The 25,598-nt window shown below is 49.7% G+C and overlaps 1 protein-coding gene across 12 annotated transcripts in view; it reads left to right on the top strand.

Annotated features, from left to right (window-relative positions):
• AOPEP (aminopeptidase O (putative)) overlaps positions 1-25,598 on the top strand; it is a 389,108-nt gene that overhangs the window by 92,673 nt on the left and 270,837 nt on the right. For all 12 annotated transcript variants that reach the window (XM_077817475.1, XM_077817474.1, XM_077817471.1 and 9 more), the window contains one exon: positions 18,602-18,850. In XM_077817475.1, the coding sequence (XP_077673601.1) occupies positions 18,602-18,850 (249 nt within the window). The remainder of the gene's footprint in view (positions 1-18,601; positions 18,851-25,598) is intronic.

The raw sequence follows: 25,598 nt of genomic DNA, 5'->3' as shown, positions 1-25,598 counted from the left end.
CACGAGCATGTAATGATGTTTCCTTGGTGAGGTTTGGAAGCATACTGGCTGCAGTTCATGCAGCCGGCTTGCCGTAAAGGGGTGAGGGGGTCGATTGGATCTGCAGGGCAGGGTTCCAATTAAAAGGTCCGGCGGGCCTGGGATAGAGGGTGGGCAGGGCGTGCCCACGAGCAGGACCCAGTCGAGGTAAGCTCGAGCAGCGGGCGGCAAAGCAGCCTTCACCTCCTGAAGTATGCGCCGGGGGGGTACGAGGTCTGGAGAGCCCCATGCGCCGAGCTCAGGGGATCCAGCCAGGGGATCCAGCCAGTCTCCCCAGTCGTAGTTCAGGAGGTCTCCGACTCTCATGACTTCTGCCAGGATCAGGCTCTGGCACACCGAGCGGGACTCTGCCACGTGCACATGGAACTGGGGGTTGTGTAGCAGGGGCTCCGCGAGGAGATCTGCCCCCTCAGTGGCCGCCACGGACCTGGTCATTAAAAACCTTTTCCAAGTCCGGAGGAGGTCCTGGTAGAAGACCGGCAGCCTGGAGAGGTCTCGCAGAAGACCTCCTGAACAGAGATAAAACAGCTGCCGGTCATATTGGAGTCCTCGGATGCGGCGCAGGATGGCGTGCGCCAGTATGCTCCACGCTGAACTGCCTGCACTATAAAGGAGCCTCTGTAGGGCCTGGAGGCGGAAGACGCAGACCTAAGTGTGCAGACACTTCAGTCCCTGTCCTCCTTCCTTCAGGGGTAGATGAAGAACCCCTACAGGGGCCCAGTGCATTCCTGACCAAAAGAACCCCAGAATCGATGTCTGGAGGTTGGTCAGGAAACCCGGGGCAGGGACCAGGGTGTTGAGCCGGTACCAGAGCTTGGACAGGACTAGTTGATTAAGCATCAGCGCTGTCCCATGAAGGGAGAGACATAGGAGTAGTTCCGTCCATTTCCGGAGCCGCTCTATCACCCTGCCCTCTAAATTTTCCCAGTTCTCCGGCGGAGAGGGAAGCGTGGCAGAAAGGTAAACGCCCAGGTAGAGCAGTGGACCCGCGCTCCACCGGATGGTCTGAAGCGCGGGTGGGAGGGAAGCTTTCCTACCGCCAAGCCAGAGCTCTTGACCCAGTTGACCCGGGCAGAGAAGGCTGCCAAATAGATGGCTTGGCAAGCCTCCACCCGTGCCAAGTCGCCCAAGTCCTGGACCACGAGGAGCACGTCATCAGCGTACGCCAACAGGACCAGCCGGCTCCCACAGCACCAACCCTGTCAACTTCCTGCAGAGGAGGCAGAGGAAGGGTTCGATCGCCAGAGCGTACAGCTGGCCCGAGAGGGGGCACCCCTGCCGTACTCCTCGCCCAAAGCTGACCGGTTTGGTCAGGTTCCAGTTGAGCTTAACCGGACACTCTGTGGAGGCATACAGCACGCGGAGAAAACCCACGAACTGGGGTCCGAAGCCAAACGCTCGCAGAGTGTTCAGGAGGTACCCGTGGCCTACCCTATCGAACGTCTTCTCCTGATCTAGGGACAGGAGGGCAAACGACAGACCGTCTCTACGCCTGAGTTCCAAAAGGTCCCGAACCAGAAATAGGTTATCAAAGATACTGCGGTCCGGGACGGTGTAGGTCTGGTCTGGCTGGATCACATCTGCCAGCACAGACCCTAGCCGCAGCAAGATTGCTTTCGCTACGATTTTGTAGTCCGTGCTGAGGAGCGAGACAGGATGCCAATTTCGTAAATCGCGGAGGTCCCCCTTCTTCGGCAGTAAGGCGAGCACAGCTCGCATGCATGAAAGAGGGAGGACCTCGCTCTGCAGAGACTCAGCCCAGATGGTGACTAGGTCTGGGCCGAGGACGTCCCAAAACACGCGGTAGAACTCCATGGTCAGCCCGTTCATGCCTGAAGACTTATTAGTGGGCATACGACGGAGGGCTTCCGAGAACTCGGCCAGAGACAGAGGCAACTCTAGCCGGTTTCGGTCGCTCACGCTGACCGTAGGGAGCTCCTCCCAAAGCACTCTGCAAGCACCAGGGTCGGTCGGATCCAGGGAGAAAAGACTTGCGTAGAAGGCTCGGGCCCTCCCGCATGTCTCCGCCGGTTCCGTGAGGGGGTGCCGTCTTCTGCCAGGAGGCGGGTGACGTGTTTCTTGGCCCCCCTCGTTTTCTCCAGGGCATAGAAGAAGCGGGAGCCGCGATCCATCTCCCGAAGGAGGCGGATGCGGGATTGAACAAAGGCACCCCGGGCCCGATGGTCCTCAAGGGCCCGGAGCTCCTCCTGCTTCTCCCGGCACACTCCGCAGAGGAGCGGGTCCTCGGCGCTGGCAGCCAGACGCCTCCAGCTCTAAGACCTCCCGTTCCAACTGCTCTATCGCCGCATTTCTCCGTCGGCTGGTGCCCCGGGGTGTAGTCGAGGCAGAAAAGCCTGGCGCGCACCTTCCCCGGGTCCCACCATCACCGCGCCTAGGGAAAGACACGCCGCTGCCCTCACCAGGCCAGCCAGAATTCCCGGAAGGACGTCACGAAGCCCTCATCCTCCAACAGGCTGTTGGTAAAATGCCAGTAGGCCAGCCCCGGCCTCTCCGCACAGAGGGAGGCTGTCATGGTGGCTAGGTGATGGTCAGAAAATGGGGCCAGCCAAATGCTGGAGTGGGCTCGTGGGAGATGGAAGCGTGATAAATAAATGCAGTCCAACCGGGAGTGGCTCGACCGATGGGTTTCCACCCGGACAAAGGTGAACGTGGAAGTGTCATCCGGGTGGTGGTCACGCCAGATGTTTACTAGGGAGTGATGTTCAACTATCTCTCGGAGGGTGTCCACGGCGGCCGGGCTCTGCTCGGTCCCTGAGCGGTCTCGCTCCTCGAGGGTAGTATTAAAATCCCCTCCCAGGACCAGGCACTCGTGAGAATCTCAGGTGCCGAGGGAGGTGGACGCCTGCTGATAGAATTGCAGCCGCTCCGGGCCCGATGTCGGGGCATAGACATTAACGAGGTTAACCACAATCCCCTCTATACGGACCCGGAGGTGCAGCAGGCGACCCAGCACGGCCTCGGCGACCCCTAGCACCTCGGGCCATAGGTCAGGGGAGAACAAGGTCCCCACTCCAGCCTGCGAAACCGTGGCATGGCTAAAGTAGACCCTATCCCCCCACTCCAGTCGCCAACTATCTTCAGCGGTCGGATCCGTATGGGTCTCCTGCAGGAAAATCACAGAGTACCCTCCCTCCCGAAGGAAGGAGAGCACCTGGGACCTGCGGAGAGCCATCCTGCAACCCCGGGTGTTCAATGTTGCGATGATGAGAGGTGTCATGGGGAGGGCCGGGGGGATCCTCACTGGCAGGGCTGCTCGCATCCCGCAGTGGGTCGCGCAACAGTCCTTGACCCATCTCCTAGGTGAGTAATTGGTCACGGAAGATATGGACCTGCCAGTAGGCCACGACATCCTGCTTCTCCGTCCCTTTACCTTCCCCCATGAGGGCCCTTGTGGCCCGGAGGATTTGAAAAAAGTCCCCCCATCGCTGGAGAGCAAGTTGTACCTTGCTGCGGGAGCCACAGACAGCCTCTAAAAACTTCTGCAGCTCTCCTCACAGCTCATGGTGGGTTGGGGTTACAGTTTCCCAGTTGTTCCCCGGTGGCGCCCTTGGTGCAGCCCTGTGGCCCACTAAAACGGGCAAGCAGGGTGTGGACCCCTGACGGGGTGCCTGATGGGCTGGAGCTTCTAGGCCCGTCTCAAGCCCTGGGGTGATAGGGGGCGGTGGAGGGAAAATAGCAGCCCTTAATGGGTCGGGGCAGGAGAACACAAAGGCCGCTCCCTGGGAGTCATCGGTTGGAAAAGGGAAGGAGACAGCCCCAGGGGCAGCGATAACATCGCAGGAGGTAGACTGGATAGGGGCAGGGGCAGAGGCGAGGTTCTGGGTTTCGGGAGGCAAGTAGCTGGATGGTGGCATGTCCCGATCAGGCTCGAGGGTTAAGGGGGTGGGGAGGGAGCTCTCAGTGATACTGGGCGCGGGCTCTATGGTGGATTTAGCGGCCACAGCATCACGAGGTGGATTATCTTCTGTTGGGTCCCCACCTGGGAAGGAAGGCGATTGGTGCTCACCAACGGTGGGTGCCCCTGGCGACTTGTGTCCCGGCCGCATGGCGCTGGCTGTCACCTGAGCAGGCTTGGTGGTCGTCAGCGGGGTGCCGTCAGCGGCCAGGTCGATGAAGGAGTCCAGGGGCTCCTCGGAGGTGGGAGCAGAAGCAGCAGTTAGGGGGAGGGAGCATGGGGAAAAGAGGGGTGGAGTGAGGTCGCCCAAATCGAGGTTTGCTGGCAAAAGGTCGTCCTCCCCCGGGCAACCGGGGTCAGATCTAGGGCCTCAATCTCCTCGAACATGGAAGAGAGGACACTTTCCGTCACTCCGGGGTTCTCCCCGCTGGCACCCGCCCCGATGGTTGCCTCAGGGTTCACAGGGGCTTCGGGTAGTGTCAGGACAGAAGGGGCTTCCTCGAGGGTCTCGGAGGGGAGGGTCTCCCGTGGAGGGGAGACACTACGCTCCGGTGCTACCACGTCTTTCCCGGCTGACACCGGTGGATGGGATGCACTTGTGGGCAAAGCGGAAGGTTCGGCATCGGTGCCCCCCTTCCTGGTCTTCCAGGGGGCCTCCACCTCGGGTAAATGAGGCGGAGCTCGAGCCTTCCACTTGCCTCGCTTCCCCTGGACTAGGGCCCAACCCTCCATGGCATCATCTGGGGGTTGGTTAGCAGGAGTCCTGTCAGTGGGTAAAGGCGATGGCTCAGGGACTTAGGGGCGGGATGGTGGGGCGGCATAAGGGAGGGAGGATTCTCCCTGGGGCAGGCTCTCTCCCATGCCTGGTGGTATCTCTGCCACACCCTCCTCTATAGGCCCCACCAGAGCCTCCCGCTCATCTGGGCGTTGTGGGGGAGGTGCCCCTTGGGCCTGAGTGGGAGCAGCGGTGGTCCGAAGAGGAGGAGGGGCAGGTTCAGGTATCGGGCGGCCAGGGGCATCGGCAATGACGGGGCTGATGTCCTGCCGGGTCTCGGGGATCCCAGATGCCCCTCCTTGCCGGGCTAAGGGGTAGTCCCTCTGGACATGCCCTGATGCACGGCAGAGGTAGCACCGGGCTTCCCCCATGGAGAAATACACCCGGTAACGGGCCCCCTGGTGGGGGACTAGGAAGGACCCCTCGAGCGCCTCTCCATCACGCGCCGCCGACGGCAGTAGAAGCTGCACTTGCCAGCGGAAGGAAAAGATGTGACGAAGGGTGAGGTCCTTGCAGCCCAACGGGAGAGGGCTGATAACAGAAACAGGTTTCTCCAGGGTGGAAAGGGCGGGTAACAAGGCAGCATTGGGGAGAAAAGGAGGGACAGAGGTCAGGACCAGGTGGACGCCCAGGTCCTCTAGTGGCTCTAGGGGGACAAACATCCCCCCACTGCCAGGCCCCTCTCCACCGCTTCCTGGGCAGCAGCCTCCCGTACAACGACCTTCCCGTACATTTTGGAGGCCGCCACAATGGCCGAGGGCCCCACCACCCTCGCCAACGCCCGCATGTAGATCTCCACGTGGGGCGAGGCGGGCACCAGAAGGCATCAGACACCGTGCTTCCTTGTCATGGCGGGAAAGGGGCCCCGGCCGCTATTGATGGTGGTGGAGGTGGTGGGCAGGAGAGATGATGAGGCGGCAGGCGGGGGGGCTGCCGCAGTCCAGGCATACATCCTGGGGGCTGAGGGAGGGACAGCTGCAGAGCTGGTGGAGGGGGTAGCCGGGGAGGACGCTGTGGTCGGTGGTGGGGCTGCAGCAGTGTGGGTGGCCCCTGCCATGGGGGGCCACGGGGTTTTAGTGGCACCCTTCCCCTTCTTCTTGCCCTAGCCTTTCCTGCCAGCTGGTGGGTTCCCTAGAATCTGGGGAAGCGATGGGCATGGCAGTGGCGGAGGTCACCCCGGTGCCCTCCATTGCCGATGCCCCAGCAGGGGCGGTGGCAGGTGATTAACAGGAGTTGGGGTCAGGTAGAAAGGGACAAGCTGTGGGGTGGACAATTCGGGGGGGGCACATGAACCACCATACGCTTGTCCAGAGAGTCCTGTTTGGTTGGCTGGTGCTTCTGGCCCACAGTGAAATCAGGGTGAGCAGCTGAGTCCAGAGGCAGATGTTAGCCAGCAAAGATGGTAGAGTTGTGGGGGGGTGAAGATCATATTGTGGGGGTTGGGAGGACACAGTTAAGACACAGTTAAGGCCTCCCCCCACGTGAGAGCACAGTTCGAAAGTTACTCAGTCTTAGGCCTCCTCCACGGCGATTTGTAGATTCCCTGGGCTGTGTTCCTCCAGTGGACTGCTTTTTCTCTGTTTGTTCCAGGTTTTCTTTTTTGCATTCCAGAAATGCCGGAGCAAGTGATAAGAGTCCTCTCAACCGGAGATGGATCCACAGACAAACAGCAAGCGGCTGGGTCTGGGGGCTGGGTCCTTCCACTCCCCCGCTTCAGGGAAGTGGGTCGGCAGGCCCCCCCCCCTCGGGGCGGGAGGTTTCAGCTGGAGCAGCAGCAGTATCCGAGGGCAGGCGGGGCGGGGCTAACAGCCGGCTGGCAGCCGGCCAGCACTCTAGGAACAGCAGAGAAAGAGAAAAAAAACAACAAAAAGAAAAGAAAGAGGGGAGAGCGTCTGGCCCGGTCGGGGGGAAGCCGAAAGCAGGGGCAAAAAGCAAGGAAAGCCCAGGCCAGAGGGCAGCAGCAGGAGAGCAGGCTAAGTAGGTCCCTTTTCCCTGGGTAAAGTAACAGGGAAGGTTCCAGAACAATCAGGAATCTTCTGGAGACAATTAAGACAGACAGGCTGATTAGTGTAGGTGTTCTAATCAAGGAGCTGCTAGAATCAATTAAGACAGGCTAATCAGGTCACCTGGGTGTTGCCAGCACCCAGTGCCAAGAGGCTGAACAACAGCTTGAGTGGTTCGTTACCCGGTGTGCTACACCCAATAATCACAACGGGGTGGAGAAGCAGAAAAGTTTATTTGCAGCTGCAAAAAGGTACAGGGAGAATAAAATCTCAAATCCTGCACACAGAGCAGGAAGTTACACAGGCTTTTGTACATCCTTTTTCCCAGCATACTTATCCAATAGCAAGCTGCCCCAGTAATCCATATAGCCAGCCAATCCAGATCCCAGCTAGTTCCCTGATTCTCTGTATCATTTGTTAAACTATACATAAAGCAGCTTTATTCAGCATTGTTCTTCCATATCTGCCCTGTTTGGCCTTGCTTAGTTTCAGGCAATCTGACTCTGCAACATATTGTTGCAGATCCTCAGCATAACTGCTGTGTGTGCCTCCAGGTGGGGGGGCCAAGGACACTTGGGCCTAGTACGCAGAGCTGCTGCGAGTGTCTCCAGGTGGGGCGGGGGGGCAAGGACACCTGGGCCTAGTGCGAGGGGGCTTCATCGACAATTGTGGTCTTCCATCCCCTCGAGTTACCTAGTGGCCATGCCCCAATGTCCCCAACAACTCCCCCCTTTGAGAACACTCAACAACCTTGGCTCTGAGTTTTCTCACTTGGGAAACTTATTTCTTTACAATAGGACTTTGCATAAGCACTTTGTGGTAGCCCTGAAGAGAGTGACTTATTAACTTTTGCAAAAGGGCCCTAACACATGATACTGCACAGCATAATACCAGTAATACAAGCAATACAGGAAAGAGAATTTTCAATAGCAGGCTAAATAAACCACCAAGCCAAGACGACAAACCCCAGCCTGAAAACAAGGTTTGCAACCAATCATTCTCTGGGGCAGTATAAGCAGCCTGTGCTCCGGCTCGGGCATGGGCCTCAGCCTGTATCACCTTTTCATAGATCTCCTAACTGCTATCATTTACATATACACAACATCGGGGCCTGATGAGGGCACTAACCCCTCCTTGGGATGCCAAGAGATAGTCCAAAGCCAGCCTGTTTTGGAGGGAAAACGTCCTGAGCTACTGTATCTCTTTATTTAATGTTTTTACTGCTGACCCTAAATCACTAACCGAGTCCTTTAACTCTAAGGCCACCTTCTCAAGTACCATCTGCAGCCCTATAGTATCGTGGCCTATGCATGCCATGGCTGGCCCGGTAAACAGTGGCGCTATTCCCAGTACAGAGCACCCTACAAGCTTCTCGGTTGTGAGGGGATTCTTCATATTGCCCTCCAATGCTGTAGTCAGTCGCCGCAGGGTCTTTTCTCGTGACTCAACAGAGGTGTCTCGGGCATTTCTAATCTTTCCCTTGGGCAGTGTGGCAGTTATGGAAAGATGAGGAACTCCATGAGCTATATAACAGCTACCTGTCCAGTTGGCTGGCAGCACCTTGTAAGCCTTTCGGCCACATACAAAATAGTGACCCTGTAGGGCCCAGTGAGCACTGTTTCTTAAGGGGATTCCTGGGATATTTAAGGCTGCTTTTCCAAACAGTTCATATGCCCCTAGGGGGGCATCCCATCCTCCTGATTGGGTACAAGTGGGGGCATTTCTAATTGTGCCGTTCAAATTACACTCGCCATAGGGACCACTACAAACCCACCATTGGCTTGCTACATTGGAGATGTTAACTGGACAGCAAGTTACATTTCCAAACCCCTTTTTTGTGGTAAGATTATTTGTAAGAGTTTCCCTAAAAGGGGAGGAACCATTACACCCACACTGTTAGCCTCCCCTGTTGGTCTTTATCCAATACCCATCAGCCCACTGTGTAATAACACAGGAGCTTTTTCCCACAGGACGCCCATAGTGATCAGATTGGTTTCAGGTAAAACCTAACACTCCCTCAGTGAGTGCAGCAACTGAATATTCCTGGTCCTGATAGGTGGCCTGCTGTAAAGAGGTCTTGTTCCAGAACGGCGAGTCCGTTCTTTCCTGCTCTTTGGTGGTGGCTAATTCTGCTAGGGTCAAGGGCAGCACGTCAAGGGACATTCCCGTTTTGGGGGATAGTGGAGTTGGAGCACATACCCAGCAATCAGTCTGGTTTGTTAAATTAGCAACATGGTGCGCAAGCAAAACAAAGGAGTTATGCTCCTGATATGCACAGTTTGGAAATACCAATACAGAGAATAACAATGTTACCCAATTAATTATCACCAGAGTCTTTCCAACCCAGGGTCTCCAGTACTTGGGTGGGCCCATTTTAGCATTAAGGTGCCCGCTATTTGTGTCTTTTAAACAGTAGCTTTAGCCCGAGATAGGCACTAGATGAGGAGTCAGCAGGTTGGACGGTCCACTGTTCTGCTGAATAGGGGGCGGGTACTGCCTTCAGAGAGTGATGGATCCAGTTCTTGTGTCCCTCGATCTTTGCCGCTGTATGGGAGATCAGCAGGACGGTATAGGGTCCTTTCCACTTTTCCTGGAGAGGCTAGTCTTTCCAGGTGCGAACAAGCACAGAGTCACCAGGCTGTAATGAGTGGATGGGAGTGTCCAAGGGGAGAGGCTGGGAATCCTTGGTATACCTGTGAAGAGACAAGAGAACAGCAGACAGGGAACACATATACTGTGACAAAAAACCATTACCCAACTCCCATTCCCCTGACAGAACTGGGGTGCCATTCATAGGCCATGCCCTTCCAAACATAATTTCAAAGGGACTGAGCCCTAATCTACCCTTTGGGAGAACATGGATACGGAGTAGGACGAGGGGCAAAGCATTAGGCCATCGCAGTGAGGCTTCTTGGCACACTTTTGAGAGATGCCGTTTAAGGGTCTGATTGGTACGCTCCACTACACCACTGGCTTGCGGTCTCCAGGGCGTATGGAGTTTCCAGGGGATCTGTAAGGCATATGAGATGCTTTGAATGATTTTTGACGTGAAGTGTGTCCCGTTGTCAGATTCCATCCACAGGGGGAGTCCAAAGCGAGGAATGATCTCCTTAACAAACTTGAGGGCCACTGTTCTGGCAGTGCAGTTACGGCATGGGAAGGCTTCTGGCCATCCGCTGAACCGATCCACTATAACAAGGAAATATTTGAACCCTTGGGTCCGGGGAAACTCAGTAAAGTCTATTTGCCACACTTGTCCAGGGCCCGGAGTGGGTTCTAGGGCAGCTGGTGGCACAGGATGTCCCGGTCGGGGGTTATTCTTTTGGCAGACTAAGCAGTCTGCTTGTACCTGGGCAGCCAGGGGTCGGAGTCCGGAAGTGATAAAGTATTTTCCCATTAGTTGGATAAGTGCTTCCCTGCCAGCATGAGTGGTTTGATGTAGTTTCTGCAGCACTGGCCGGATTAGGCCCTTTGGTAAGAGGACCTTCCCTTCTGGGGAATGGAGCCATCCCTCCTTTTCCCGGAGACCGAGTTTGTCAGTTAGCTGTCTCTCCTCCCCAGAGTACTGAGGGGTTGGAAGTTCCCCTACTGATGGGATAAGGGCATGCATATGGGCGTTCTCAGTCTGAGGGGATGGCAGGGTGGCAGCATGCTTAGCCTCTCTATCTGCCCGGGCATTACCTCTGGCCACATCTTGATCCTCCCTTTGATGGGCTTTACAGTGTACCACCGCCACTTCCGAGGGAAGTTGTACGGCTTCTAGGAACTGGAGGATTTGGGGCCCGTACTCGACTGGGGAGCCTTGGGCTGTCAGCATTCCCCTTTGCTTCCATAGGCCAGCATGAGCATGCAGCACACCAAAAGCATACTTTGAATCAGTAAAAATGTTGACCCGCTTTCCTTTTGACAGTTCAAGTGCACAGGTCAGGGCTATCAGTTCGGCAAGCTGGGCAGAGGTCCCAGCAGGCAAACCTTCAGCTTCCACGGTGTCATGGAGGGTCACAACAGCATAACCCGCCCTCCTTTGCCCATCTATTACAGTACTGCTACCATCAGTGTACCACTCATAATCTGCGTTTGGGAGGGTACATCCTTTAAATCCGGACAGCTGGAGTACTGGACATCTATGATCTCTAAACAGTCATGTTTCTGTTCCTCTGTTTCTGGCAAGAGGGTGGCTGGGTTAAGGGAGGGGCAAGGCTGTAAGGTGACTTCAGAGTTCTCTAACAGCTTAGCCTGGTACCGAGCAATCCGAGTCTGGGTGAGCCAAAGCCCTCCTTTTGCATCCAATAAGGTTCGGACCATATGGGGAGTATAGATTTGCATAACCCCTCCCAATGTTAGCTTCTTGGCTTTCTCAAGCAATAGGGCAGTAGCCGCGACCGCCCGTAAACGTGCCGGCCAACCCTTTGCAACCTGATCCAATTGCTTAGAAAAATAAGCCACGGGATGTCTCCATGCTCCTAACAGCTGTGTAAGCACTCCTAGGGCCACCCCCCTTCGTTCATGTACATAAAACTGAAACGGCTTAGAGAGATCCGGCAGGCCCAGAGCCAGGGCTTCCATCAGTTTTCTTTTCAGGATTTTAAATGCCCTATCAGCCTCTGGGGTCCAATAGAAGGGGTCATGATCCACTCCTTTTACACAGTCGTACAGGGGTTTAGCCCACAGTCCAAACTCTGGGATCCATATCCTGCAAAAGCCTGCCATACCCAGAAATGCCTTGAGCCGCTTACGGTTACTTGGGGTAGGAACTTGACAGATAGCTTCCTTTCTTTTGCTTGAAAGCTGACGCTCCCCTTGCCGTATGTGAAACCCGAGGTACCGTACCTCTGGGAGGGCAATTTGAGCCTTACTCCGTGCTACCCGATATCCCCGGAGTCCAATAAAATTCAGGAGGCTCACGGTGGCTTTAAGGCAGGGTGTTTGGCCCACAGTGGCAATTAACAAATCATCTACATACTTCAGAAGGAGGGCCTCCTCATTATCCCACTCCTGTAGGTCCCTGGCCAGAGCCTGGCCAAAGAGGGTGGGGGAGTTTTTAAATCCCTGGGCCAACACTGTCCAGCAAAGTTGCTTTTTAACCCTTTTTCGGTCCTCCCACTCGAAGGAGAAGATCTCCTGTGACGGGGTGGCAACTGGGATGGTAAAGAAAACATCTTTCAGATCAAGGACTGAAAAATGGGTATACTGTCCCCCTATAGAAGCCAATAAGGTGTACGGGTTAGGGACAAGAGGGTGCAGAGTCTTAACCCGTTCATTGACTGCCCTTAGGTCCTGTACCAGCCGTTACGTGCCATCAGGCTTCTGTACGGGTAGAATGGGAGTGTTCCAGGCTGACTGACATTCCCGGAGAATACCATACATTAGGAATCGATCTATAGTTTCCTGTAAACCTTCTCTGGCTTCCCTCTTGATTGGATACTGTTTTGCTTGCACTGGGCCTTTCCCTGGTATAAGCTGAATAGTAATGGGGGTCTGGTGGGTGGCCTTTCCTGGAATCCCTGATGCCCACACGAGGGGGTACACCTGGTCTTCCCACGGGCTCCATTCTGGGGCTTGCATGGCTGAGGGTTCAACTGCAAGGGTCATGATCCATGCATTCTGAGGGGGTAAGGTAAGGGTTATTTCGTCTTCAGTAAAATGCAGGGTGGCACCGAGGCGAGAAAGTAGATCCCGTCCCAGCAGAGGTGTTGGACACTCAGGGAGGTATACCAGCTTGTGGGATATAGTCCTGTTTCCCAAAGCGCATTCCGCTGGGGCATACACTGGGCACTTGGTGTCCCTGCCTGTGGCTCCCACCACAGTAAGGGAATCTGCTACTGGCAACTGAAGAGGCTGATTTACGGCAGTTCGGGCCGCTCCAGAGTCCACTAAAAAATCTATTTCTGAGCTTCCCACCCCATCTTTCCTTGGGGTTCCAGGGGTAGGGTGGTCCGTCTCCCCTGACACCCCATTCCTGCTCCACCATCGCCATCATAGGGGCACCCCCCTTTTCTTTTCTTTTTGGGCACTTATTTTTTTAGTGTCCCTCCTGTAGACACAGGGCACACTGGTTGCAACCCAGTCGTCTCTCCTGCGGGCCCGGACGGTCGCGTCCACGGCCCCTTCCTCCCCGGCCACTTCTCTTAGTGCCGGCCTGTACCGCTGTTACCATCAGTCTCACTTGCTTTCTCTCCTTCTCTGTCTCTCTCAGACTATAAGCTCAGTTTGCAGTCTCTAAGATTTGTGCCATGGTCATGTCCATTAAATCCTCCTTTTTTTGTAACTTTCTCTTAATATTGGGCTGCTCTGCTCGTAAAAATTCCCTTAATAATTGACTCAGTTGCCTGATCATCAGGGTCTGCATTAGTGTTCTGTCGAATGGTGTCCCGAATACGCTGTAGAAAGGCCCCTGGGCTTTCTTTTAAATCCTGCATTACTTCATATGGCTTTGCCCAATTATTATGTCGGACAGCCGAGTGACGGAGTCCATGTAAAAGCAACTCCTTATAGGAGGTAAGGCGGGTCATATCCCCATGATCATTTGGATTCCACCTGGGGTCTGCTCGGGGGACTTGTGCATCCGGGTCAGGGACATTAATATGATCCTGGTCGTACCGTCTCTGCACCTCCTCCCTTGCCTTGGACACAACCTGTTGTCTTTCAACCTCAGACAAAAGGGTTTGCAGGAGGATGTTACAATCATCCCAGTCCGGCTTGTGACTACTGAGCCACCCCTCAAAGACTGATATAAACCTGCTTGGGTTGGTGGAAAACTCTCCTGCCTGTGCTTTGAAAGCAGCCAAATCCACAGGATTAAAGGGCACATGAGTATAAACCTGCATAGTCGTGGCCGGACGCCTGTCCGATCCAGACCGGGCGACTTTAGTTTCGGTGATTAAGGGGTATAGGCCAACCATTGGGGATTTACAAGGTGTGGGTGTAGGGGCCGAAGGGGACACCGGCTCTGCATTACAGTGGGGGTCTGGGGACTAACATTAGCTGCTACCGAACCAGTCGGAGTCAGATTACAGCGCTGTAAAATATCTGGTCGAGTACATAAAGTCAGAAACAAATGCGCATACATATGTTCATTCCATTTCCTTGTTCTCTGACAGAACAGGAGTAACTGAAGGATCATGTTGTAATTAATTGACCTTCCTGGTGGCCACCACTCCTGGTCCTCTAGTTGATATTGAGGCCAGTCAACTGTACAGAATCATTTTAATTGGCTCTTAGTCATCGGATCCGCACCAAATACCTTCCAGTTTGCTAGAATGCACTCTAGGGGCGTACACCGTGCCCTACCCCCTGAGCTCTGTCCCTGTCCCATACCTACAGGGTAACTCTGGGCGTCCCCAGGTTCCAACAGAGCATATAATCCGGATTTTAAAAGGTTCCTACCTTATCCAAGGGACCGGTTCTTCACTGTGGCCTGCAGCTGCTCCTCCCCCATGTCTAAGGGACCAGTTCTTCACCACCGTCCACAACTGCTTCTCCACTATGTGAGTGTGTTGCACCGTTGTGCCCTCTGGGGTCGATCAAATCGCGTCTCCTCCGAGGCCCCCGATGAACCGGTGCGCGCTGGGCGTCGGTTCTCGCCGCAATCCTAGACCTCCAGGAAGGGTCCGGGCAAGGCTAAATTGCAGCCTCGTCGCCCACCCAGGGACGCCAAAAGCTGTTGCTGGCACCCAGTGCCGAGAGGCTGAACAACAGCTTGAGTGGTTCGTTACCCGGTGTGCTACACCCAATAATCACAACGGGGTGGAGAAGCAGAAAAGTTTATTTGCAGCTGCAAAAAGGTACAGGGAGAATAAAATCTCAAATCCTGCACACAGAGCAGGAAGTTACACAGGCTTTTATACATCCTTTTTCCCAGCGTACTTATCCAATAGCAAGCTGCCCCAAGTATCCATATAGCCAGCCAATCCAGTTCCCAGCTAGTTCCCTGATTCTCTGTATCATTTGTTAAACTATACATAAAGCAGCTTTATTCAGCATTGTTCTTCCATATCTGCCCTGTTTGGCCTTGCTTAGTTTCAGGCAATCTGACTCTGCAACATATTGTTGCAGATCCTCAGCATAACTGCTGTGTGTGCCTCCAGGTGGGGGGGCCAAGGACACTTGGGCCTAGTACGCAGAGCTGCTGCGAGTGCCTCCAGGCGGGAGGGGGGGCCAAGGACACCTGGGCCTAGTGCGAGGGGGCTTCATCGACAATTGTGGTCTTCCATCCCCTCGAGTTACCTAGTGGCCATGCCCCAGTGTCCCCAACATGGGTTTAAAAAAGAGCTCACTTCAGTTTGTGGTGTGTGTGAGGAGCTGGGAGCAAGAGGTGCTAGAAGCTGAGAGTGAGAATGTGGACTGAGGTGTACAAGCATTATCAGACACCAGGAGGAAGGTCCTGTGGTGAGGATAAAGAAGGTGCTGGTAGGAGGTCATGGGGAAGTAGCCCAGGGAGTTGTAGCTGTCGCACAGCTGTTCCAGGAGGCACTCTAGACTGCTGCATTCCACAGGGCCCTGGGCTAGAACCCGGAGTAGAGGGCGGGCCTGGGTTCCCCCCAAATCCTCCCAACTCCTGGTCAGACACAGGAGGAGTCGACCTGGACTATGGGTTCAGAAATATGGCCAAGCTGAGGGCTGCCGTGAAGCTCCAAGGCAACCAAATCCACCAATAAGCGCAAGACCCACCAAGGTAGAGCAGGAACTTTGTCACACTATTTGTAATGTGATATGTTGTATATTGCCTCTATAGAAATGCATATGCTGTAATTATTTTACAGTGTACATTCTGCTTTAATATATATAATGCTTTATGATCTGTAACTGTTGCTGATTTGCGGCAATAAAATATGTTGTTAGTTGTAGTGACAAAGGGAAAATTCAGTTATTCAAGTACCTTTAAATATGATGATGATTTTATTTGTTTGTTTTTCCCTTTTTGATCCAGGGATTTCATAGCATTTGAGACATAAATTAAGAGTCACAACAGCCCAGTGTGATAGGTAAACATTACTATCTCCATTTTACAAATGGGTAGACTGAGGCACAGAGAATTTAAGCTATGTGCCCCAGATCACATAGTTAGTGGTAAGGGAAGGAATAGATCAGAGGACTCTTGATGCTTTAAGGACTACATGAAGCTTTTTTCAGTAAAGAGTTTTGTGTGCAATAGTCTGCAAGAGCAAGTATTTTCCATTTGTAGTTTTTTGTTTTTGGGTTTTTTTTACTCTCCCTCATGGGAGTTCAGTGTTTGTTCTATGTCATTTGGAGGCTGAATCACAGCAATTTAGAAACAAGCAAATTGTATCTGAACGATAGAGAAGTTTCTTCACTAATGAAAAATCCTCTGGGGCCTATGTTTTACCTTCTTTATAAAAGCAAGCTTTCCTGATGAGACTGTCCAGTTCTGGGCACCACATTTCAGGAAGGATGTGGACAAATTGGAGAAAGTCCAGAGAAGAGCAACAAAACTGATTAAAGGTCTAGAAAACATGACCTATGAGGGAAGATTGAAAAAATTGGGTTTGTTTAATCTGGAAAAGAGAAGACAGAGGGGACATGATATGTTTTCAAGTATGTAAAAGGTTGTTACGAGGAGGAGGAGGAAGAATTGTTTTTCTTAACCTCTGAGGTTAGGACAAGAAGCAATTGGCTTAAATTGCAGAAAGGGAGATTTAGGTTGGATATTAGGAAAAACTTCCTAACTGTCAGGGTGGTTAAGCACTGGAATAAATTGCCTTGAGAGGTTGAGGAATCTCCATTATTGGAGATTTTTAAGAGTAGGTTAGACAAACACCTGTCAGGAATGGTCTAGATAATACTTAGTCCTGCCACAAGTGCAGGGGACTGGACTAGATGACCTCTCAAGGTCCCTTCCAGTTCTATGATTCTATGAATGTTCTGTGTACCTCCAAACAATATCTCATTCCTCACATTTGACATTGCTGAGAATAATATTAGATGTGTTTATCCTGTCCCCACTGCTCCACCAGTGATCCCCCTGCCACCCTTAATATGCTGTCTGCTTTTCTCACAGTTATCTTCTTGCCACTCTGTCCTCCTTGAACTGGCCCACAATGTAACTATCCCTTTTTGCACTCAGTTTCCTCCTAGAATCCTCACTTTATTAAAACGTATATTATGAGGATGTAGCCAACCACCTCCTGACTTGGATGTTGTATACCTTTTCCCCACCGTCTGTATCACTTGTCTTTTTTGTGTTTGTACAGCACCTTTAGCACATAGTGGGAGCTATCAGACACAAATAATTATTATGATAATGCTGTCCCTGTATGTAATGGAACATCAGCTGGCTATTTAGTCAATTACACTGGTTCTCAATAAAAAAGGGGAAAAGATCCTGTTATTTACAAGCAACTTTATAATCTATTTCCTTCTCATCCAAGTCATTATCCCCCTCTGGAGGTATTAATTTGCTGCTTCTTGATGTGAAAACTAAAACTGTTCATAACTTTTCTTTCCTCGTATTGCTCCACCATTTCAAACATCTTTAATATTTTTTTCTATCAAACTTTATAAAGTGATGTTAAAATATTTTGATTGTAGGTGGCATAAAGTGAATATCTCATAAATAACTGGATTCAAGTGTCAGTTCCAGTTCAGATACCTGCACTTGAAGGAGTTGTATGTATTATTTGCTTTGCAAATGATAGAAAGACACAAGGACACTGCCTGAAGGGAGACAGTGTTCGCTAGCCAGCCCTCCCTAGAGTAACAACAGTTTCCAGAGTGGAGCGCCAAAGGTAGACAAGAGAAACATAAATCATGGGACAGTAGGTCAGGTACTGAACAATGAGCAGATATTTTGATGAGAAGGACCGTAAAGAAGGATTCCTTAAAGAAGTGAATTTTAAAATGGGATTTATCTATTCTGATTTTGCTACCCGAGCACATTGTATTTCAAGCTCTAGATACATTGTACATTAAAATTGTATAAACTCATCTGAAATGTGAAATATATCCAATATATCTTAAAAGCAAACCTCCTAAAAAGAAAACCTTGTCAAATTTCAACTTTACTAATTGTGCTCTGACCTAGGTAAATTAACCAAGTAGATTTAAAAGAATGTCATTCTTGGTGTTATTTCATTGTTATTAACTCAGCTAGCTACATGCCATCAATTCAGCAAAAGTAATCATAGCTTATAGAAAAGTACTAGTTTGGAGGCTGATCCTGCAAATAGTACTGTTCCTAGTGCTTACAATAAATCAGCCTCCAAAGCTGCGACTTGAAACCAAAGAGAGGGTTTGTGTTGTGCTATGACTGAATTTAAATCTGCTATTTTGTGTAATAGGAACAATTTTTTACAGTTTGTCTGAAGAATTTTTAATTTAAAAAATTGAACTTTGATTTTAGTATGAATCAGATCTCTTTTCTTTGACAAAAGTAAATCCTGTCTTTGTAACTTGGTTAAATATTTAAGTGTTTCAAAAATATTTAGCTTAGGAACTCTCTGAATCTTTGCTTTAGTTTGAGCTGTATGTTTTTTTCTTGTCCATTTACTTTTCTGTATTTATTTTTTATAAAATGCAAACATACACAAAGTTTTGTCTTGAATAGTGAATGCATTTTGCAAGCATGTTCTTTTGACATTTGTAAAACAAGATGTTACCACTTTCATTTATTTTAGATTGGAGTGGCCAAATCAGTTCTACCCAAGCATATCAATAATAATTTTGCCTGTGGTTTTTCACTACTGCATTGACATGAACAGTGTGAGCATACAAAAGAGCCAACTTTGCATGTGACCTATCTGTAGCTTTAGGTCCTTGATGTCTGCAGAAATTCCTCACCTCCTGCACACATATTTAACTACATGTATTTGTAATGTCAAACTAAACCATTTTATTTTGTGGTATTGTCAGGTTGATCAAAGGGAGCTGTGGTCATGTGGCATATCCTTGCCGTTTCCAAAATCCTGCTGCCAGTTCTCAGCTAGTCATTCCTCATCGAGTCTTTGCTCCATGGTGCCTTAAGGATCGTTGTGCAGAGATCCTTCTTGAGCTGATTCCTCAGTGCCTGTCAGCTGCTCATGCTATATTGGGTACCCACCCCTTTTCCAGGATTGATGTGTTGATAGTCCCTTCCAACTTTTCCAGTCTGGGAATGGCCAGGTACAGAAACTTCTCTAATATAATTATTTTGTTTTTCTGTGTATAACTTCCTTATTTTGCAGCATCATTTCACTGTTCTATATTGCACCTCGGCCTGTCTACCAGTCAGACAGGGTAAGTTGGGGTATATCTGTGCAGCCCTTGGAAGAGAGCCCCCCAGCCTGGTTCAACAGACTTGGGCTAGTGGGGCTCACCATAGCTCTCTGAGAACAGCTGTACAGTTAGTGCTTTGAGGTTGCCTCACCTTCACAGCCCAGGCTCCAGCCCAAGCCACAACTTCAAAGCACTGCCTAGACAGCTATTTTTAGAGCTCTAGAGTCCGTCAGCCCCAGGCTGGGGGGTTCGCTTCTGTGGTCTGTGTAGACATACTCTTCATGGGCACATCTGCATTTGTCATCTGTGCTATTCCTCAGATGGCATGGGCAAAGTACTCACCCTTAGTCGTGAACCAGTTGCTCCCCTTTTAGACATTGAAGGATACTCCTCCGGTGTGGTCAGCCTGTAATGATTTGAAAATTGAAAGCTTTCTTATGTATTTTGTAGGCTATTAGACCAAATGATAGCAAGCCTTTATTTGTTCCTGCTTGCACTGGTGGAGTTAGTGTAAATAGCTGCATCTGGATTCCTTTTATCTAGTAGGTAACAATGCCAGCTTCCCATCAGTACTAGCTTGCTCCACTATTCTCACTGAACTGATGTTATAGATATAATTTTGCTTCATGCAGTGACAGTTTATTTGCATCTCTTGTTATGATCTTCCTCTTTAATAAGGCATAGGGAAGGGAAATGTAAGCTCACTGAGCATTTGCCTCTGAGTTTTTCCCCATTATCCAAATTAAATTTCATCTCTCTTTCCCATTCATTTCTATACTTTGATGTTTCTGTCATTTTAGGTGTTTTCTTCTGGTAATGTTTTCCCCATTATTTCTCAGCAAAACAAGGGCATATTAGAAAGCTGACTCATAAGCTTCATGGGGTTTGTGTGGTTTTATCTGGCCAAAACTACTAATCCTGAAAACAGAATAAGGGCAAACTGTGACGACAGATATAAGCTAGTATTTATGGAGTTCATGGATATTTAAAAATTGATTATTTTGTTTATATCTACAATATAATTTCAAATGATTTAACTATATGAAGTGTTTCTGTAGAACAAACAAGGGAATACCTAGCAACTAAAATCCATCTTTTACCTTTACATTTTCTAAAGTCTGCTTAAATCAGTAAAGAGGCAATATTTGCAAACAGCAGAAGATCAAATGCTGCTGCTATTTGTATAGTGACGACTGTGTCTTAGATGCTTTTAGACCAATATAAAGACAAAGCACATAAGGACAGATATAAAGGGGCATGGCTTAGAGCAGCGGTGTGTCCAGGTTGCTGTTGTGCTCCAGCAATCCTCACCAGCCAGTGAGACCCACAGGGGCTGTTGTTGGTCAGGTGTGAGTTAGAACAGCTCTCAACCAGCCTCCGGACAGGCTCCGAAGATTCTGCTTCTTAAGTTCATCTCCTTACCCCATATAGGTTTCTAATTTTTATTTCATTTTTAATTTATCGTAGGAAAGCTTAGTTAAGTAGTAAATCTTGCATTTTGTTCTGTATTTTGCTGAATGTATACCTATTCATGTAGATTTATATTTACAGTTTGTGTGAAAAAGGGAGAGAATGTTTGTTTAATTTTGACCTCGTTGTGTGCAGGAGGGGAAGAGAAAAATTTAGCTAGCATGTAATATTATATAGCTCATGGTATAGATTTGCTCTGTTTTATAAATATATTTTTTTAAAAATGGAAAGTAAAGTTTAAGAATTAAATTATCACCACACCTCCATTCAACATTTTTAAGGGTCCGCAAATGAAAAAAGGTTGAAAACCACTGCTATAGGGGAAAGGAAATATATAAATGTAAGTGGGGGAATAGTCCCGCTATTGTGGGGAACTTTTCTGGCTTCTGCACTACTACAATGAAGTAGGCTAGCAAAAGGATCCGAGTCCTCGCTCCCACTTCCGTTACTGCTCTGCAGGCTGCTTCTGTGACTGCTCCCAGCACTGACCTGCTTCGTGGGCTGCTTTTCTGGGCCCTCTGGCTCTGGTTGCTGCAGCTCTGCTCCCAGGACAGGGTATGCTTTCTCTGGGCTGCTTTTCTGGTCCCTCTGGATCTGGCACAGCTCTGCTCCCCAGCTTAGCTTGAGTCCCTGCTTTCTTCTTAGCTTGGCCCTTGAGGACTCTGCTAGACAGGAGAGTGGAAGGGGAGTCCTCATAATCACAACAAGGCTGGGCCCAGGATTCCTGGGGGCTTGACCCCCAACCCTGCTGTGGTCACCTAGGACGGGGCTAGGGTGTCCCCACTCCGCGGTACTCTCTCTACACTGGGCACTTCTCTGGCCCACTGACCATTACATACAATTTAAAGCAAATGCAAGTTATTCAACAATTAATTTTAAAAAGAATAAGGAAAAATGGGAAAAGTTAAAGGAAACACATCAACCTGCTCTGTGGCAGGGAACATCACAAACAGTGTCTCTGGAATATCAGGGCAGTTCAGTCTGCTCCTTGCAAGTCCCAGGCCTTCTTCTCAGGCCCTGGCTATGCTGTAGGGATGCTGTGTGTTGGACACTTGCGTGTGGCCACCACCAGAGCTCTCAGGCTCTAAGTGGTAGGACCCTTCTTCCCAGTGTCGCCCCTGCCCTGTCGGGGTTACAATCCAAGCCTGGCCTGCAGAGCCTCTTGGCTGAGGCGTCTCCCTGTGCTGGGCCCGCTGCCCAGGGTCCCCCTCGCTTTCCCCAGCTGCTCACCGCACCCAGCTCTGGACTGCTCCAGCTCCACCACTCGGTCTCAGCACTGCTGCTCCGCCTCCAGCTCCCTGGGCTGCTTCTTTAGCCCCTCTGCCTCTGGTTGCTACAGCTCTGCTCCCAGGACGGGTCTGCTCTGCAGGCTGCTTCTGTGACTCTGCTCCCAGCACTGACCTGCTCCGTGGGCTGCTTTTCTGGCCCCTCTGGCTCTGGTTGCTGAAGCTCTGCTCCTAGGACAGGGTCTGCTTTCTCTGGGCTGCTTTTCTGGTCCCTCTGGATCTGGCACAGCTCTGCCCCTCAGCTTAGCTTGGGTCCCTGCTTTCTCCTTAGCTCAGCCCCACTCTGTCTGACCCAGGCAAGTCCAGCTCACACTGAGGACGAGACCCCCCTGGCCTCCTGACTCCCTGATTAGCCTGCCCGCCCTGTCATTCAGGCTGACCTGGAGCATTGGCCTCTCCCCATTGTTCCTGGGGACTATCAGTCTCAGGGTCCTGATTTCCCATAGACCCTTCCCCTTTTGGTACTGGGAGTTAGCCAACCAAAACACCCCCACTGAATGTTAGTAAGGGGGCAACAGTCCCCTTACATAAAGTGAAGGAAGGAAAGGAGAGAGGGGTAGCCCAAAAGTTCTTGTGGACGTGATAATATCCTTGGGGAAATCAGAGCCTCCAATGCCATATATCCCTTCCTCAGGGAAAAGATGCCCTTGGGCTAGTCCGTTGCAAAACCATCTGTGCTTATTTGGGTCATGTTTGGTGTATTCAAAATATATCTATAATTGTGCCCTCTTTGTGGGGGAGATGAGAAAATTTGTGCTAATAATTCCTTATGCTTATTCTGTCTCTAATGGTTGTCAGTGCTAAGTGAGCCATATCTGTGATACAAGTAAATGATGAAAGAAAGGCCATGTGCATTTCTTGACAGTTTTCATTCAGGGGTTTGTCAAGCAAAGGACATTAATATTTTTTAAAAGAAATAGTTTTCAGTTATTTAAATTTCAGGTTATATTTGCACAGCAAAAGAAATGATAATGGGGCCCATAATAGTTTGCTTGTTCTTGTTCTGTGTGATTGTGCAAACTGAGGCCTGTGTACATTGCAAGTTGCTTTAATGGTTAATTCCTGCCCATTCCAATCATAATTGCCTAAATAACTTACATTTAGGAGTAAAATAAGTGCAAACCCGTACTCAGAACCTCATAACAAGTTTGACTATTACCTTGAGTTATAAAGGGTGCTGTACCATTAATTTTTTATCTTCAGCATATCTGTAGTAGTATAAACATGACATAGCTTGCCAGCACAAAGAAACTGTTGTTTTGAGAATTCTAATTGTACTCCTGTCTGCCAGGGAAGGAAGCAGTCATAAATTTCAGTCATTATCTTAAGTATCTGGGCTTTACAGCATTTGGCATTTTTCTTTGTCTGTTCCTCATTAGCCTATAGTTACTTGGGTTTTCTACACAAAGTACTTTATTTTACTTGAGGGGGATGTTACCCTACATTCCAGAATGGTATGAAATTATAACAATTCTTGCACAGAATGACTTAATTAGGAGCCTTAAGTTGTTCTCTTTCAAATTCAGAAGAATTTTCCATAAAGACCTGCTGATGCCTTATGGGAAAAATTCTGGCTGAAAGACCATTTATTTTGCTCATTTTCTGTTCATGTCTTATCATGTTTCTAAATTTACTATGGAGTTGTGTTGAAACAGGGGTATGATTGCTTAGAATAATATTCACAATAAGTGATTCAGTGGCATTTCTCCTGATTTCTATACCAGTATGAGAGGCGAATCTGGCCCAGATTCCCTCATTAGTAACATGTTAATCCCTATTAAAAAAAAATTGTGACAAAGAATTATGGGCCAGATCTTTATAGGTATTTAAAACCCAAAAAATTATTTAAATGTGAGCTAGGCACTTTTGAAAATCCCATTAGGTATCCGTCTGCATCTTTAGCAGCCGTGTCTACAGATTCAGCTTCATTTTTCTTAAAGAATTGCTGGTGCCTGATAGCAAGTTGAAGTACCGTTCATTCTGCTTAAAGACTATTCTGCCAAAGTCTCTTCCCTTGTTTTTTTTTTTTTTCTACTGAGGACATTTTATATAAAAACCAAACGTTTTCAGTAAGCATAACAGGGGAAGAGAGATGGGGAGAATGGTCTTGAAGGAGAATGTTTTTCAAAAATTTCAACAGGTTTTCTTAAAAAATAAGTAGCTGCCCCTCCAACAGTGATAACAGAAGACATAACAATATAAGTTTCCTAATTAGTTTTTTCCGTGAAAGGAGATCAGTTCCTCTTACCCTGAAAGGTGAGCACCATCCATGTACTCTGAGAGCCAAAAATCTAGTAGTCTTAAGCCATCAGGAATAGGACATCAAAGTTTGTTACTCTAGCTATGATTAAGATATCACAACCTAAAGATTTTAGCACTAAACTTTGCATACAGGAGCTGTGTCACCCATATGACTCGTCCCATTGAAGTCAATAGAACTACTCATGTGAGCAAAGTAACACCCGTGTTTGCAGGCTGTGGGCCAAAAACTTCTAGCGAAGAACAAGTTACACTAGTTTCATGGCTGTTTGTATTCTTCAAACCACTCTTTCAAATTCCCAGTCAATTTTTTCTCATTCAGTTTGCAATCCCCCCTTTTGATTAGATAGGCATGGATTAAATATGACCCTTCATTTGAGTAATAACAGTTCAATTAAGTATTTTGGAAGTTTCTGTAAGTCCTGCACACTCCATTGCAAAATAGCAAAGCCAACTCCAAATAATGTCTAAAAGACCGAGATTTGGTGAGAGGGCTCTCTGGATTTATTTAGTGGCCTGAGGCAGACATATGATCACTAGATTTGGGGTATTTGAGGGAGTTTGGTATCTATTTAAAGCATTCATTTTTCCCCCCTAGAGGAATTGGTCAGTCTGGAGTTCATGGCATTCAGAGCTGCCCATTATCTATGCAGGGAGCTTTTAATGCTATCGGGTTGTCTCCCAGCCACATAGAAACTTAGCTCATGATCTTTCCATTCTCTCACCTTTTCTATCTGAACCCCATTTCTGAATGTGTCATCCTAGGAATTTGGATCCAGTTTTCAGTGCTATAGGATTTAGTGCTTTTAAATGACTAATATTTGGCTGTTTATGGGGTTTAAGCATATAATAAACACCTTTGTGCATTAATTCACCTTTGCTCTCCAGCTCCATGGTCTCTTCACTCTTGGGTATGCCAAGATAACAAAATGATCCAAAGACTGTCTACAATGAAGCCACAGCAATGATGATAATAATTCAAAGTGTGTGTCTACATCCTCAAGTGCCAGCTTCCTCTGGGCTCCCAGAGTGCTTAACTCCCCCACTCTGCCCCAGGCTCCACCCCCACCTGACCCCTTCCCCCAAACTCCCACCCCTGCCCTGCTTGTTCCCACCACCACTCAACCCTTGCCCCCCCTTTCTCCCAAGTCCCCATCCCTGCTCCACCTCGCCCTGCCTCTTCCCACCCAGTTCCACACCCTCCCCCAGTGCACCCCATCCCTACACCTACCCCTACCGCCCAGTGCCTCCTGCATGCCACGGAACAGCTGATCGTGGTGGGCGGGAAGTGCTAGGAGGGACCCAGGAGGAGATGATCGGCGGGGCTGCCGGCGGATGGGAGGCATTGGGGACAGGGGGAGTAGCTTGGGCTCCCAGTGGGTGCTAAGCACTGGATAATTCTTTTCTGTGGGTGCTCGAGCCCTGGAGCACCCATGGAGTTGATGCCTATGTCTACATCCCATATGTGTATGAACTCAGTGGTACTTAGACACTGAGAATGTTGACCTGGAATGGAAGGGTGTGTTAGCTTGATAATATTTTGGGTAATTGCAACCATATTGTGTGCATTCAGCCACCATGAATTAATAAAATAGAACACTACCTAGTTAATGGTTAATTTGAACAAGCAGGGCTTCTGG

Source organism: Eretmochelys imbricata, chromosome 5 (genome assembly GCF_965152235.1).
Source record: "Eretmochelys imbricata isolate rEreImb1 chromosome 5, rEreImb1.hap1, whole genome shotgun sequence".
In the NCBI taxonomy this organism is placed as follows: Eukaryota; Metazoa; Chordata; order Testudines; family Cheloniidae; genus Eretmochelys; species Eretmochelys imbricata.
Note: the sequence above shows the minus strand (reverse complement) of the source record. Positions and strands in the feature narration are given on the sequence as shown.